Raw genomic sequence first — 16,850 nt, forward strand, 5'->3', positions numbered from 1 at the left:
GAAAACAGTCTATACCATTAATGTTCACTACTACGTATCCTCCTTTCTCCTTATTTCTGTGGCTTTTTAATCACTTTTCATCTAAACCCATGGCCTGTAGCAGGCAAGTCTTCTGAGACATGAAGGAGGAAGTCCTAATTTTTAAATGAGGAAATATGGTCTAAAAAATATTCAAAGCCCGGCCCCATGGCTAAGTTGGTTGGAGCATCATCCCATGCACCAAAAAGTTGCAGGTTATGGAAGGCAATGGATCAATGTTTCTCTCACACATCAATGTCTGTCTGTCTCTCTATCTCCCCGCCCCCCCATTTTCCTCCCCCTCCTTTCTTCCCTCCTTTCCTTTCTCCCTTCCTCTCTAGAATTAATAAAAAATATCCTCGGGTGAGGATAAAATAAAAAAAGATTCAAACTATCTTCCACTGGCCTGTCCATTCTAGGGTTTTCTAATATATTACACTCAAAGTTCAGTATAAATTATTCACCAAAGAATATAAGGTATTGGTGGTCAGCAGGGCAGGGTAGGAGGTACCTTTGTTCCCCCCTACCCCTCATCGCCAGCTTTATTACACCATACAGGAGGCCCACACATGTGATATCCAATTACATAAAACAATGCTTATTCTAGATCAGAGTGTTCAACAATGTGACAGAACTTTTCCCCACTTGGAAACAAACACAGGAAAATTATTTGTTTGATATTTAACTGCTCTGTCTCCATAGACCTCTCCAACTTGGAAGCACTGAATGCTGGTGATTTCTACTTTGGTATCCAACATATCCATAAACAATAATACATGAACATCCACTCGACTACACTTTCTTAAAGTTAACAAAAAATAAAATTGTCTTTAAAATTCATTTTAAAAGATATATTTGCATACTTTATTTTTGACAGCTTTATTTGTAAACAGTTGAAAATATTGTAATGCAGACGCTCTGGAGCCCATGGCAATTATTTTTCCCAGGTCCGCTTGAGAGGTATGCCATGGACGTAAGGAGTAATATTAAAACATTTCTTAGATTTAGTAAAAGTTCTTTCATTTATTTTTTATATAGCTAATATATTTTAATATATTTAGAAGGGGAAATAGGAAAAAAGAAGGAAAGGGAAGACAGAGGGAGGAGAGAAAAGAGAAAGAATAGGAAAGGGATTCTTCTTTAAAGATTTCACCCAGATAAATGAATATTATGACCCAGGTGCTCACAATTCAGGAAACTTTTTAAGCATTCGCAGCAAGTATCAGATGGCCCCAGATGGCCCACAGTGTGGTACTCAGACGCTGGAGCCTAGAAGCACTTCGGCAGGTCCCCGGCAATGCCCTACATACTTCACTTCAGCCATCACGTCATGACTCTGGTCCCTGGCAAACCTCAGCTGCTTTTGCAGACCAGAGAAGTCACTCTGCCATGACTTATTGAAGATTTTGTCATAGCCCTGGCTTATCACCCCCTATTTCTAACAAAACGTGCGCCTCCTGGCCTAGGGCCTTCTAATCTAAATCATGTAAGGCAAGTATTGCAACGCGCTCCAACCCTCCCCCTGAAACAGAGCCAGCGTGTGGGCTGAGGACATGAGAAGAACAGCATACCCAGGACCTTTTCGGGTAGTTTTCTGTAAACACCTCAACCGCTGCCCCCACCAGCGAAGCACAGGAAAACACATTCCCTTTCCCATTCTTCTCTCCAGAAGAAAAATAGAGGAAGAGTAAAGGTATGTGGTATATGATTACATTTGGAGTGGAAAAACCACATTTTGATTTTAAAAAATTCACCGTCGACATTGGAAAAAGGGGGATGTGATATGCAATGGGAAAGGAGGTACAGAGACCATGGCGGTGTGCTGGGCTGGGCTGGGGAGCAGTGTTAAGGCGGATGTGGGAAGGGGACAGAACACGCTCCTCCTTCTGGCTGTTTTCTCCCAGTTCTCAGGGAATTCGTCTTTAACACTAAAAACTAATATGACCGAAGCTACTTTAAAATGGAGTCAGAGCTGTGCGAGCCTGATGCCTCACACCTTCGGGAGGTTAACACAGGGCCAAATAACCTACAGCGGCACTGTGTCTGCAAGGACAGCCAGGAAGCAGCTGTTGTGACTACCACACTGATGGCTACGGGGCTGAAAATGAAACACAGCGCTCAGAATGAAACATCGCTAGGTTAGCTTATCTGCACCAATAGGAGCACCTGCCTTCTAATGATGTCATTGCTTTCCTTCCCTTTCTCATAATTCCCCCTTGTCTTTGTCTCCTAACCCGAACACGATCTGGGCTTCTGCCTGAATCAGTGCTTTCCAAGTAACGATTCCTTTTTATCTCAAATAAATCCTGATGCCTCTAGCCTTGGCCTTTTATTTTTAGGTTATCAATACTAAAGGAAAGACTGCTGTTTAACAAGTCTAAAGAACCTCATTTCCTCTGGAAAATGAAAAGAAGAATGGATCTAAAATAACACATTTATTCTGGAGAAAACAACACCTCCTCCAAAATCCTGAAATATTTTAAAGAGGGGAAAAATAAAGATATACAGCTGCAATAATTCGCCATTTTGTTGCACACGGAAGTCAGGTGAAGAAATCTATGCAGCCATACATACTAGGACCTGTGGTACAGCATCCCCCTCAACCCCACAAAAAGAAGGGAAAAAAATTGTTTTTCAAAATAGTCAGAAGCAACATTGGATTATGAAAATAAGACAATCACGTGTGACTCTGGACATGGGTCCCACCGAGCCCTTAAAAAGTAAGTCACAGCCAACGCTGCAAAGGGGACAGAAGCATGAAACAGAAAACGAAAACAACTGGAGAGTGACGGAGGGCGGCCGGCGCGCCGCTCGCGCTCTCGTGGGGGCAGCTAGAGAGGTCACAGGAGGACAGCTTCACTTTGGAGTTGTAACTTCTCACCGCGCGTCTCCCTGTTCAAAGAGGAGGACATCAGTTTACACGTCTCCCTTGCTTAGAAACGTTTCCTTTGCCAAAGCTTAAAAGCATTTCAATGCACTTTCCTGAGTTTTCCATTCTCCATACAATTTTGTTTTTCTTTACAAGAAACAAGTGAAATGGTCCAGAGGGGCCCACACTGCTAACCAAATCCAAGTGGGGAACAGCGCTTTCGGGCCAGTCTGTGCACCACCCACAGCTGCCGGCATGGACAGAGAAAACGGGCTGCGGCTGCCTGCTTGGGGCAAGCCCAGCCCGGGGCCTCATGGAGCGGGACAGACTTTCAGTGAAGGGTTGTTTCACTGCCTCCAGCGTTTCTTTTAGAGCGATATCGTCTGTGCACTCGAGAAAAAGTTCTGGCCATGAGAACTACTGAAAAGAGATACTTACATTGTATGTTAACTATAATTGAAAAATAAATTATTTTTTTTAAAAAAACAGAAAGAAGGTATTTACAAAGGGCTTTATTTAAAAGTACAAAAATATGAAGAAAATGCACTGCCTTGTTTCAATGCTTTAAAACGGTGATTTTCCAACCGGTGTGTCGCAAGAATTTTTACAACATGCAATACCTCTCGATTGAGTCAGGGGCACTGCCCTCCTCTCCCTTAGATTGCCAAGTAAAAGAAGGACAACAGTCAATACAACCATAGCTGTCCAATGCGAATGAATCAAAATTATACCTATTTTTTTGTCAGGTCAGCAAAAATTATATTTTTGGGGGGGTAGAGCAGAATTTTAGTAATTAGTTTATGTGTGCCATGAGATGAAAAGGATTAAAAATTGCTGCTTTAAAACACTGAGAACATAATCTTCTAAAAAGTACTCAGCTTTGGTAAATTTTATAGGATAAGCTAATATGAAACAAACTATATAAAGCACTTATAACACTCTAATGAACTCATTATAAAACAAATTACTTTAATTTTTACAATTATCAAAAATATTCTATCTTCAGATTTCTTCCTATTTAATTTTTTTTAATGTTATAAATATGTTTTCTACCTTTAGGATTTTCAAAAATGAGATGGTAGGCTTTTAAAACGCTGATCTTTCCCACGTGTTCATTTAAAAATGTGCCTTTCATAAATAAGTTGTTTTCCACACACAAAAGTAAATTTACATTGACTGAACCTCTTTGGTTTCTTAAAGGTTGAAAATGTTCTCCGTAACACCTAAGGAACATCACTTGGGAAATTCTGCAGCGAGGTCAAATAACAAAGTTGGATAACTAGGTACTATCCTCGCGTCTCCACAGCATATCCGGCCCTTCTGACAGAAACACGGTTCAACATCAGTGGTTCCCCAACATGTCCCACAAGGACCTTGTAAATGATCAGTTGTCTTCATTTAAATGAAAAGCTTACCTCCTGCTCCCCTACCTCCTACACTTCCCCTAACAATACCCCCCACCACAAAACCAATCCAGCTGGTGACCACTTTGAATAAATGAATTAGTGAGTGAGTGAATGAATGAAGGGATGGATGGGTGGATGCCTAGCTTAACTCCTACAGTAACAGGAAGTCAGAACTCACTTACTTGGTTCATAGTAATCCACTATGGACACAGAAGCATCTTGTGCATTTGAAACTTTAAAGTTTCTCACAGCAGGGATATCAACACAGAACTGGGTTTCATTGACCTTGAAAAATACAAAAGACTTTTAAGAAAATGGCAGACTATGTGTTCATAAAAAAGTAAAAGATATTTCTTTTTCTTATTTTAGGAGACATACAGAAACTAACATTTAGGGAGCACTTCTACATGCCCGATACTGTGGTAAGCACTTTATATAAATTATCTCATTTAACCATAAACTACCCTTACAGGACAGGTATTGTTCTTACTTCCATTTTACTGAGAGGGAGAGATACTGAGTGGTCAAGCAGCAATCCCAAGGACAAATGCTCTGAGGCCCTGCTGCCTCACCCAGACCCCCTGCCTCAGGTAGTGCACCCACAGCAGTTCCTGCTAATAGCTCTCAGCAGCCCCTTATCTGGAGAAAGGCCCTGAGCTCACAGGAGCCACTTCTCCCAGTGAGTGAGGTAACCCTGGGGTGGACGGGTACACCGGGGAGGCGGGAGCACCCCACAGCCAGTGACTGATAGGAAGTACAAAAGGCCAGCCTCCTGGCTTCTAAGAGGGGCAGCTTATGCCAAGCTGGCAAACAAAACTGGTTAAGGAATCCAAAATTGACAAATGCCTTCAAACATTCCATCATATACCAATTAGCAGTAAATAAAAATTCAAATTAATCTGTCAAAATATAATGGACACTCAAATTAAAATAACTCTATTAACAAGAACATTTCGAGTATAGGACAACCTTCAAAACCAATTATGTTATTAAATAAAAACTCTAAATTTGTTCTTCAAGTTCTAAATCAGGCCTGTGGCTTTCAAGCAGTTATTTAGTATAAGAAAATTCCTGAACAGCAAAAGAATCCTAGAGACCCTGAATTAATTTTAACAGGTTTTTAACCACTGTGACTTTTGAAGTCTTAAAACAATGAGAACATTCAAGAACTAGCTTTTTAAAAGTAGATATATTGCTAAAGCAATATATTTCTGATTCATATTTGGCAAAACTGGAATAAAAAAAAATACATATTCCCCTCATGTAACATGAAATCCTAAAACACTTAGAACTCAATTTCAATTCAACCTATGAATTTCATATAGATGTTAGAAGAAAAGAATAAACTTACAGACCAGCAGTTTTGAGACATAAGTAGAGTCTTGAATTCTTCACTTACATTATTCTCACATATTTTATGCACCTTATTCTTGAACCAACAATTTTCATACAGCAATGGGAAGTATGTATGAAAATTATGTAATAATTACATATAAAGACCAAACTTCTGAAAATATTCTGCTATGATGTAAGCACCTGACATCAATGAAGGAATATTAACCCACTTTGGGATTTATTTAAAGCTTCATAAAAGCATTTTAAAACATGTAAATAAAGCTTCCATCATCAGCATTTAAACGAATATGTTTAGCAATTCCCTGAGGTGAGGGAGGGGTTCTCAAAGTGAGATCTGGACTTGATTTTTAAAATTCTAATGTGGCAGTTTCTATATATTTATTTTACATCTGGCATGAAATAACGATTTGGTTATCAAGACTTTCACCGGGGTCATCATTAATAGCAATGTTCTTTAATAAAACTAATTCTATAATGATGTCTTTTTAATGAGAACAAATATAAGGTTGCTGTGTTAAAGTCACTCAGGGACACAAAATGCTGAAATAACAACTTAAAGAAAACATGTGTAAAGTAAGGGAGACTTTGAACACAAGACATGGAGGCTCTGTCAATGGTCACCATGATGAAACGGGTTTCACTACTTACAGAATCCAAGTATAGGTTGAGTTTCCCCTGATCGCTCTCCACTTTCTTCACTGTCTCGCTCAGAGGAATTGCATCTGACGGCACAGTGAAACCGCTGAGCAGGTTCACCTCCATGAGGGCCATGCCACTTCTTTCTGGGCCCAGAAACCTACATCGAAAGGAAAGGATGGAAGAAAAACCAAAAGCTGCTGGCAAACTATCTTCATAGAAAAGTTAAAACTGCCAAGTGTCATTTCAAATATTACTATATCGTTCCAATAAAAATCACTGCAGAAAACTGTAAAAGAGGTCATCCTTTCCTTCCAGGTGTGAACGCCTCATCACTTCCAACCACAGGAGGAATAATGGTAGAAAATGTGTGCACTTCGCAGACAGTGCGAAACGCCTGCCATGCAACAGGCCTGGGTAGGCTGTGACAGGTACAACCTCGGTGCCCGTTCAGCAGGCAACTCTGTTTTTGAGTGGTGACTCCAAACTGAATTGCATTTTCTCAAAAGCTGACAGCCCGAAAGGTTCCCGCAGGAAGCCAGGACGGACACAGAGTCATCGTTTACCACCACTTTGCAGCAGAGCTAGGCCAAGTCTTTAGCAACCTTGCCTTCATCTGGTTTTACGTCCTTCCCTTTGTTCTCCCGCAGACTTGGAGCACATTTTGTGTTTTCTTTGGCCACCTGGAGACAGGGACCAGCCTCGGAAAGTTTTATCACACCTCCTCGTTCCCTCACACTGCTGTACACAATGTCAGCATCAAAGCACCTGGGCACCAACCACATTTTGTCTCCTTTAAAGTAAATATTTTTCTAAAATGAAGAGCTGGCAAGAGCTGTCTGTTTGGAGCAGAAGGAGCCCAGTGTGGTTACGGGAAGAAGTGTGTCTCCAACATGAAAGGATCATAGCATTGTTAAGTGAATTCCTGGTGTCCTTTCCCGCAGCAAACCCCAGCAGGGCTGGCAGAAAATCTTGCTTTTTAGAACAACGAACCGATGACCGATGGAAAAGCCATACAGTACAACTGCTGACTGCAGTTGGCTCAGCAATCCCAACTGTAAAGTCTCTTGATTCAAGAACTTTCTGTCTGGCCGGTGTGGCTCAGTGGTTGAGCAGTGGCCAATAAATTAGGAGGTTACTGGTTCGATTCTTGGTCAAGGCACATGCCCAGGTCATGGGCTTGATCCCCACTAGGGGGCAGGCAGGAGGCAGCCAGTCGATGATTCTCTCTCATCATTGGTGTTTCTTTCTCTCTCTCTCTCTCTCTCTCTCTCTCTCTCTCTCTCTCTCTCTCTCTCTCTCCCTCTCCCTTCCTCTCTGAAATCCATAAACAATGCTTTTTTAAAAAAGAACTTTCTAAAGGAGCTGCTCTCAAACTTGTGTGTCTTGTGTGTGTGTTAGAATGAGCAGAAAGCTGAGGACCACAACTTCACAGACTCGCTCCACTATACCTTTGAGTGGAGCCTTTTTTCCTTATGATTTAACAAGATCCTCAGATGCACTGGATACAAACCAAATTTACAAACACCTTACACGTACTCCCAGAAGCTATACGTGCCTAATTATCCACGGTGAGACCTTCTAAATTGGAATATTTTCACTATCTAAAAAAAGAAAATGAAACTATTCTCGTCATTGAACTTGCCTGCTCTTATGAAATTTTGAGTTAAAAATATAACATTCACCCTAACTGGTTTGGTTCAGTGAAAAGAGTGTCGGCCTTTGGACCAAAGGGTCTTGGGTTTCATTCCGGTCAAGGACACGTACCTTGGTTGCAGGCTCCTCCCCGACCCATTCCCTGGTCAGGGCTTGTGCAGGAGGCAACCGATCGATACGTTTTCTCTCACATCAATGTTTCTCTCTGTCTTTCCCTCTCTCTTCCACTCTCTCTAAAAATCAATGGAAAAATATCCTCAGGTGAGGATTAACAAATAAAATTTTTTTAAAAAATAACACTGAATACTAAATATGAACCTGGAATAATTGCTTAACATAAAAATGACAAAAAAAAAAACAACCAGTAATAACCAATTTGGATGTATTAAGTGTGATTGGTTATTTTCCAGTTTTCATCAATTAGACCTGAGTTTTAGTAAATTTTTCCATGCAAAGGTTTTATAAGTACGAAGAAAACTTGTAAATAATGTTGGACACATTGAGAAATGCTTAAATATTATTAGCAGTTCACACATGTCTAGTTGAAGTCTAAAGTATAATGCATAACAAATCTCTGTTCAATGTAACTCCTTCTGTATTGATATAGTTAGATATATATAAATAATTAAATCTTCAAATCTTTTCTTTTGTAAAGGGGAATGAGGAGAGTTAAACAGATACCAACCTTGTGCATACATTCAAATTCAAATGATTGATATCATCTTCATTATCTTTTACAGCAACAGCTAAGTCAAAGACTTCTTGACTTTGGATTGATTTTTGGTTTTTGTAAGACTCTGAATCTTTCACATTATAAAAAACATTTAGCTGCAAAAATAACAAATTAGCATTAATAACAAATTAGCAATAAATTGTTAGCAATAAATTACCATCATTATGTTTTCTAAATGTTAGGTAATGATTATCAACTACATTCACAAACTCCAACCTAGAAAAAAATTAGTTTTACTAGCTAACAAAGTATCATTAGTAACGAACATTGTTATGAAAGTTTATAAGTAATGATTTTTAAAACTGAGAAAAGTTTGCTAACATTCCAAAACAAGTGTCATAGATTATCATGAATGATAGTCATGGGTATTGTTTTCTTCCAAAGAATGTAAAACATTCCCTATTGGGAAAAAGTGAAACTACTGCCAACTTTCTTTCTTTATTATTATTTCTTCTTAATCCTCACTTTAGGGTATTTTTCCCCTTGAGTTTCAGAGAGTGAAAAGGGTTGGGGGAGGAGAGAGAGAAACATCTATTGCCAACTTTCTTAAGAGTGTCCACTAATTTCTAAACTCTGCTGCCCAACTGAAGTCATCTTTCACACACTGGAACCTTAGAAACTCTAAGATAAAACAAAGCTAAAACATCTAAGAGTCTTGGTGGGACAGAAACCTATTCAACTGCTCAGGATTCTTTTTTTATCATATATCTTTCAGAGATGATAAAGTAAATAACGGTTTTCAAGTCAACTGGGTCTTTTCCAGCATTTCCATACTCTGTGTCCACCAATAATGTGAAGTCCTGTGTGGACACTGGGGAGTGTGAAAACCAGTGTTTTACTCAAATGAATCCTAAGATCAGAAGCTTGGGAAAATTTTCTAGGCCTGCCTCATGCCACGTTGAACTGGGATCTAAATTTTTTACCTCTTCCACATTTTTTGATCCAAGGTTCATAAGCCTTCCTATTGCTATGTAAGTTGTATATTTTTTCTGCTTTATACTTAAATCACACACACAGAGAACTAAACCTCTAATACCCATTGTGGATTTACATACTATTAAAAATCCTTTCTCTGAGCCTTCATCTTTTAAACCCAAGATTTCCAACTTTTCATTCTGCCACTCCTAGCTCAAATCCTTCATCCCCTTGATCATTCTTGTTTTCTCACCCTGGAAATTCTCCAACTCTTTCTTTAACTACAACTAAAATTATATAGAGTATTTTTGGAGCAGTTGAAGGAATGGTTTCATAAATTTGGAGAGATGATCGCTATTACTTTCATCATCCCTCTTCCAGTGGCATGCAGTTGTCCTTTAAGAACCAATACCATCAGGACACAAACAAGGACTATTAAATTTGTCCTCTGGGACATAAGTAATGTCATCTATAACTAAGTATTAGGGTTTATGTTTGGCCCACAATAAAGTTCAACTGCTCACTCAGAGAACTTCAAAAGATCTTGCAGCTTATTTCCAACAGCTTAGCATTTTATTGCTCAAAAGAAATTAACAATTACTGTAAAACTGAGTTTTCTTTGCCATTCTTTTTCCAGGGCCCTTAGAAAAATATCAACTAGAGGAAATCTCAAAATTTATTCCAGCGTGACCTTCTTTCTGCAATGTTTGTCTCCATCATGCGCAGGGCCTTTTAGTCCCTACCTTTTGTTTTCTGCACGTTGATAAACACATAGGACTGATGAACACTCTGACCAGTAGGTGCCATATTTACCACTCTGCCCTTCAAACCTCAAGTAAAAATCATTTGGCTTAAGGAATTTGTGTACATTTGGTTTATCGAGAATGAGTGCCAACCAATTTGGTGAATAAAGTATACTTACATAATTTTCCAATTGTATCTAAAATATCCTGTGTATTTACTTTCAGATTTACTGTTTGCATTGAAAGATGGTTTAGGGATGAGAATTTTCACCCGGTCTTTGTTAGTAAAGACCAATACAAACTCTTCGCTCTTTTTTCTTTCAATCTTTTTCATTGAATACCATTCCTTTTAACTGTGATCACTTTTCCTTGATTTTTAAAAAACATTCACTTGTTCTGAGTATCAGAAAAATTAATCTGAGAATTATTTGGAAGTTCCCAAATTATACCTAAGCTTCTGCCTTACTTAGCAAGTGTTTCTGCTCTCTTGTCTAGAACAACTGTCCTGGTGTTTTAAAAAAGTCCATTTTCTGTATAATAGCCTTTTTTTTTTTTTTTACTTTCTCAGTAAATCTTTCAGGGTTTGTTTGGTTTGTTTTTTCTAACCAAGCACATAATCATTGTTGGTCCTATCACATATTATATTGGGTTTCTAATGAAATGATTTTTAGTTCCTATGATTTTCATGTATTATTTAGTATAATAATTATTTCATCCTATATTTCATCCTGTATTTTTCATGCTACTTTCATTTTATTCTAATCCCTATTGCATGATAAAAGGTAGATTTCTTTGGATTTTCTTCCTGTACCAGAACATTAAGCATATCATGCTCTAGTACAGGACACATTTCCTATCTTTAGGTCAATTACTTGTAATGCCATGTTGACCTTTATATTGTTTGATGAATATTAAGTTGTAAGTAAAACGCATATTTATTTATCAAGTCATAGCATTAAAATTCAGAGCTCTATTTCCATAAAATAATGTGGGAGCTCCCAACAATTCACAGGAATAGTGTTGGAGGATTTTCGTTCTCACTTCAAGCTGTATATAATAACCAAGAAATATTTATCCAATAGATTATCAATCCATAGAGTTGCTGTCTATTCTCCAGCTAATAACGTCTCTAATAGTGATTTATCTTGCCTAACTCATATAAATAAATCATTAAGGATCTATACATTGTCTAACTTAAAGATTTAGCAGTGCCCCAAACCAAAGAATTGTTATAACAAGTCATATTTAACCAAATATTATTACATACCTGACAAACAGCAAATCCATAACCATCTGCGGAAATATTAACTTCAATTGGCACTGCCACAGCAAGCTGAATAAAGGTGGGGGAAAGTGAATAAGGCGAATTTTCCATATCTAGGTCCTTCCAAGTAGCACAAGAGGTCAGTGTGATTCCTCATTAGGGATACAGTGTGAGCAATCTGTGGAAAGCTCTAAGAACTTTACAGGGCCTCACATATCAAAAGCTCTGGGTCAACCATGACAGAAGTGAAGTTAGAGAAAGTAGCGCCCACTCTTCACACGCCCTCACCTCTGCCCTTTAGAAAAGCACATTAGCGCTAGGGGTAGGCCTGCCCTTCTTTAGGGGCTGATGCATGAAAGACAAGAAACACGCCAGCTCTCTCCATTGACCTCCCTTAGTCAGTGCCTAATCCTTTGGTCATGCTGGGCACCCAGTGACACATCATCATTGCCTATGACTAAGGTTATTCCTTCTTTTCCTTTGCCATAGCCCCTCTTCCTCAGTTTCCAGCCTTGAAATTATTACTTTCATCCATTACGCTCAAGTTCCCACAAGGTTACCCAGGGAGATAAGGTTAGGGTCTAGCATAGGCCTTTATTCCATATCAAAGTAAGAATTCTAATACTGGTTTTATCAATTCTCTAATGAGGACAGGTGGGGCAGCTGAAAAGAACATGGTCTTTGAAAACCATGGGTTCAAGTCGTAGCTCTACTGTTGTTAGTAGCATGATCTTGAGCAAGTTTTTAACCTCGCTCGGCCTCAGTTTTATCATGTGTACAACAGGGATAAAAGTAAGAAAATATCTGCTGGATGGAACTTACTTCTTAGTGCTGGTTTGAGAAATAAGTGCAGTAGCACATGTAAAGAAATTGAGCACGATTCCTGCAAAGAACAGTATCTCAATGGGTGTTCATTCTGGTCCCAATATGTCAGGGCCCATGTTTTCTCCTTTTCAAAATTCCCATCCCCTCCTCCCTTCCCCAGCTCAGCAAATTCAACCAAAGGAGTGTGCTCCTTCCTCCCAGTCGCTACAGGGCTCTGGGAACAAGTCTTTGTTGAAATCAATAGAACAGAGTTAAAACCATTTTCTACCCTACAGAGTCATCCGCACAGAATTTTAAATAGCCACCCCTTGTCCACACCTCTGCCGACTGGAGCATAAAGTAGTTCTGTGCGTCAATCAGAAACGTTACAGGACTTGGTGCCACAGACCCCGTTATGGTCACTTGCATATGTGTCCCTTCTGTGTTCATCAGGACTGCAAATTCAGACAGGGCCTTCAAGGCCACAATGGTGTCCTGTTGAGAAAAGAAAACCATGTGTGTATACAAGTATACATCAAGGTCAAATACAGTAATGTTTAGGAACCCCGCTATACGGTCATCCCCCTTCCCTGAGGGTGGAAGTCTCCTTTATTCATCTTTGAATCTCCTTGAGAGGCTCAGAAAATATCGGCTGGACAGAACTCCCCATCTACAATATCAGTTACCACGGATGGGAAAATGGCTAATACAGATGGGGAACTAATTTATTCCCTATAAATATCAGAGGCGATATTTATATCCATGATGAGAAAAAGTTAAAATGAGTAATTTAAACCTTTGGCTTAAGTTACTTAACTTTTAAACTGCTAAGTAATTTGATGAAGTCATGAAAAAAAAGCAACTACATACTTCCTAAAGCTATGGGTGGATGGGTGGATGGATGGATGGATGGATAATAAATTTAAAACTGTCATGACTGCCCTAGCTGGTTTTGCTCAATGGATAGCGCATCGGCTGCAGACTGAAGGGTCCCAGGTTTGACTCCGGCCAAGGGCACATGCCTGGGTTGCAGGCTCGATCCCCAGTAGGGGGCGTGCAGGAGGCAGCCTATCAATGATTCTCTCATCATTGATGTTTCTATCTCTCTCTCCCTCTCCCTTCCTCTCTAAAATCAATAAAATATATTGAAAAAAATAAATTAAAAAAAACTGTCATGACTCACCTGGGTAGATACAAAACCTCCCAAGCTGTTTCTTTGCCTGCTCAGCCACCTCATAATTGCGATTCCATCAGAAACCCGATTCTGCAGGAAGTGTGAGTGCAGCGCATAGGCTGCGACTTCGATATCCAGGGATCTGGGCTGCCAGGACTCAGAAAGTCCGGACGCTGATGACACCCAGAATAGCATGTCTCCTGCAAGAGAAAAGTAATGCCAGAATGACCAATGACAGAAAACCTACATTTTATACCATTAAATATCCTTACACTGATCCAAGTTCTAGTTGGCTAACATAAAATGATTTCTATTGCTTTATATGTATATATGTATGCCAAATAAAACATGTATATTTAAACACACACATGCATGCACAGATATAAACATGTACTTATACATCACTTTTTAAACTATTGAAATATAAATTTTCATTCTTTCCCTATTGGTTATATGTGAGGATGTTTTCATGAAAATATTTTCCCAAAAGATATCCATATGTTTGGCTCTAGACTCAATAGCTATAAATAAAAGAAAAAAAAACATACTATATTCCAGAAAATAATGTACATAACTTTTCTGAACAGGCCATCACAAAAATATTTTAGAATACATTGGAAAGAACCCTGCTCTGGGAATCAGCCATTAACCAGCTCTAATGTTCTGGGAAACCTCTCCTTCATTATCTGAAAGTTGGTGTTATAAGTTCCAAATCCAAGCCCCCAAGAAAAAAATGAGGGGCCCTGGCCAACTCAACAATCTTCCTAGAGATATTCCTACGAGCCGCTGGAGGAGCATCCTATTTGGTGCCCCCCCCCTCAAATATTACTGTTTAGATGATGATTACACTTGGGTGGAATGTATAATAACTGCCAAGCGGAGGAGAAGATACGTCAAGGACTGCTTCAGCCTCTGTGCAATAATCTTTATCCCCAGCACAACAATAGGTGATAAGGATTCAATCTGTTACAGCCTCAGAAGTCTCAAAATACTTTCTACAGTTATCCCTTCTTGAATTAACAGAGCTTTGAAACAGCTGTTTCAGCCCACTCATCCCCATATCTATCTATCTAACTACACATTCACAAGCACACACACACACACACACACACACACACACACACACACACCCTGAATCCCTGACTGTAGAGGCCATTTGGGAAGTGACAACATCTGTAGGTTTTGCCCTGCTGTAGGCCCTAAATCAGTGGTTCTCAACCTGTGGGTCGCAGCCCCTTTGGGGGTCGAATGACCCTTTCACAGGGGTAGCCTAAGACCATCGGGAAAACACATATATAATTACATATTGGTTTTGTGATTAATCACCATGCTTTAATTATGTTCAATTTGTAACAATGAAAGTACATCCTGCATATCAGATATTTACATTATGACTCATAACAGTAGCAAAATTATAGTTATGAAGTAGCAACGAAAATAATTTTATGGTTGGGGGTCACCACAACATGAGGAACTGTATTAAAGGGTCGTGGCATTAGGAAGGTTGAGAACCACTGCCCTAAATAGTCCCCATTCAAAAATATATATATCCTACCCATAATTCACTAACAGCATTTGTCTGGCATTTGTGTTTCTATTAATTACCTTTGTGGTTCCCATTTTTAAACATGGACCATGCAGCAAGCACTGTGCATTATCTCATTTAATCTTCACAGCAACCCTTAAGTTGGTGTCACTCCAATTTTACAGTTCAGAAAACTGCAGCTCACAAAGGGGATTAGCAGAAATGGTATCAGAAAACTACAAGGGTAACTGACATCTGGTAGAATGTATCCAAAAGAAGAAACTATCTATGCCCTGAAATTCTCTGAAAAACTCTTGGGGGGAGTAGAAGCAACATGGCCATGTCATAATCCTCTGTGCTTCATGCTTCATCCCATTTAGAAGATGTAAATTAATCAACTTCACATCTGGCTTACAAAACTCTCTCACATAATTTATGTATCTCCTAGTGCCCAACAGTCTAACAACCTCCAATAGGACCTGCGTGTTACCCCCTTTTTTTAAATATATTTTTATTGTTGATAGTATTATAGATATCTCCCATCCCACCCCCTCCTGTACTCCCCTCCACCTCCAGGGGTGGGCAAACTTTTTGACTCGAGGGCCACAATGGGTTCTTAAACTGGACCGGAGGGCCGGAACAAAAGCATGGATGGAGTGTTTGTGTGAACTAATACATGTTAACACTGCTGCTGGTGAAGGAGCGGAGGGGAGAGCAAGAGAACCCTCCGCTCTTTCGGCTCCGCGGGCCGGATAGAACAGCCGAACGGGCCGGATCGGCCCGCGGGCCGTAGTTTGCCCACGGCTGAAGCTCCTGCTCACCCCACTCCCAGGGTCTTCACTACCCCACTGCTCGTGTCCATGGGCTACGCATATACCTTCCATTTCTGCTCTCTGAATCAGGATATCCAAAGCTTCCGCGGCTTTCGGGCTCCCCAGGAAGGACAGCGCGTACGTCGTAAGAGCCAGGGTATAATTGTCTGAGATTCCTCTGAGGAACTCAGACTCCAAAAACTTGATAGAGTTTTTCACATCAAGATGAGGCTTGAAAGGAAAAAAATATATATATTTTACCATTCGAAAGAACCCCAAAACTACTTTCAAGCATTTATTCAAAAAATAATTTCAGCGTCCAGGAAGCACCTGACTTTTGACCTAGGCAATGGGAATCAACAATGAGTGTGGACATTCATGGATTTGCCATGTGTTTAAACCATAACACTACTTTTCCCGTTTTTGAAAGTAAATAGGCACCGTGCCTTACAGGAAATAAAAAGTAGAACTTTTTGCCAGGGTTTCTCCCGTTGGATATCATGAATTCAGATTCAAGCATACAATGTAATTAAGGAAAGATACTTCTCATATGTGATCTCAGGTGTTGAAGCTCTGAATTCAGGGGAAAGTTTCTCTCCTGCACACCTAGACCTGGGCTAGGAAAATAGTAGGAGCTTAATCTAGAGAATGGCTGGTTTTGATCATGCGAAATGCAGTCGGCATGAAGCAGTAAAGGCATCAATCACTGAGACAGTTCTGGAGCGAAATTAAGCTCATTAGCATAACTTTCCACGTACACTCATTCTCAACCAGACATCCATGCCCATTTAACACGCTTTTTAGAGTGTGGGTGTGCTTTGTACTAAATGAGCAGACACTGTAATTGCTCCATAATATTTTAGAAATAAAAAAAACCCTTCACAACCTAGATTTAATAAAATGCACTCCCAAATTCTGAAGAATTGTCTGTCCCCTAAG

At 39.6% G+C, this 16,850-nt stretch overlaps 1 protein-coding gene across 1 annotated transcript in view; it reads right to left on the minus strand.

Moving 5' to 3' along the window:
- Positions 1-2,434: 2,434 nt before the first annotated feature.
- CD109 (CD109 molecule) overlaps positions 2,435-16,850 on the minus strand; it is a 114,492-nt gene continuing 100,076 nt past the window's right edge. The window contains exons 26-33 of the mRNA XM_036316684.1: positions 15,977-16,142; positions 13,584-13,774; positions 12,740-12,895; positions 11,600-11,665; positions 8,627-8,769; positions 6,298-6,445; positions 4,476-4,578; positions 2,435-2,910 (exon numbers count right to left, since the gene is read on the minus strand). Of these exons, the coding sequence (XP_036172577.1) occupies positions 2,744-2,910; positions 4,476-4,578; positions 6,298-6,445; positions 8,627-8,769; positions 11,600-11,665; positions 12,740-12,895; positions 13,584-13,774; positions 15,977-16,142 (1,140 nt within the window). The 3' untranslated portion in view covers positions 2,435-2,743. The remainder of the gene's footprint in view (positions 2,911-4,475; positions 4,579-6,297; positions 6,446-8,626; positions 8,770-11,599; positions 11,666-12,739; positions 12,896-13,583; positions 13,775-15,976; positions 16,143-16,850) is intronic.

Source organism: Myotis myotis, unplaced genomic scaffold (assembly GCF_014108235.1).
Source record: "Myotis myotis isolate mMyoMyo1 unplaced genomic scaffold, mMyoMyo1.p scaffold_m19_p_7, whole genome shotgun sequence".
In the NCBI taxonomy this organism is placed as follows: Eukaryota; Metazoa; Chordata; class Mammalia; order Chiroptera; family Vespertilionidae; genus Myotis; species Myotis myotis.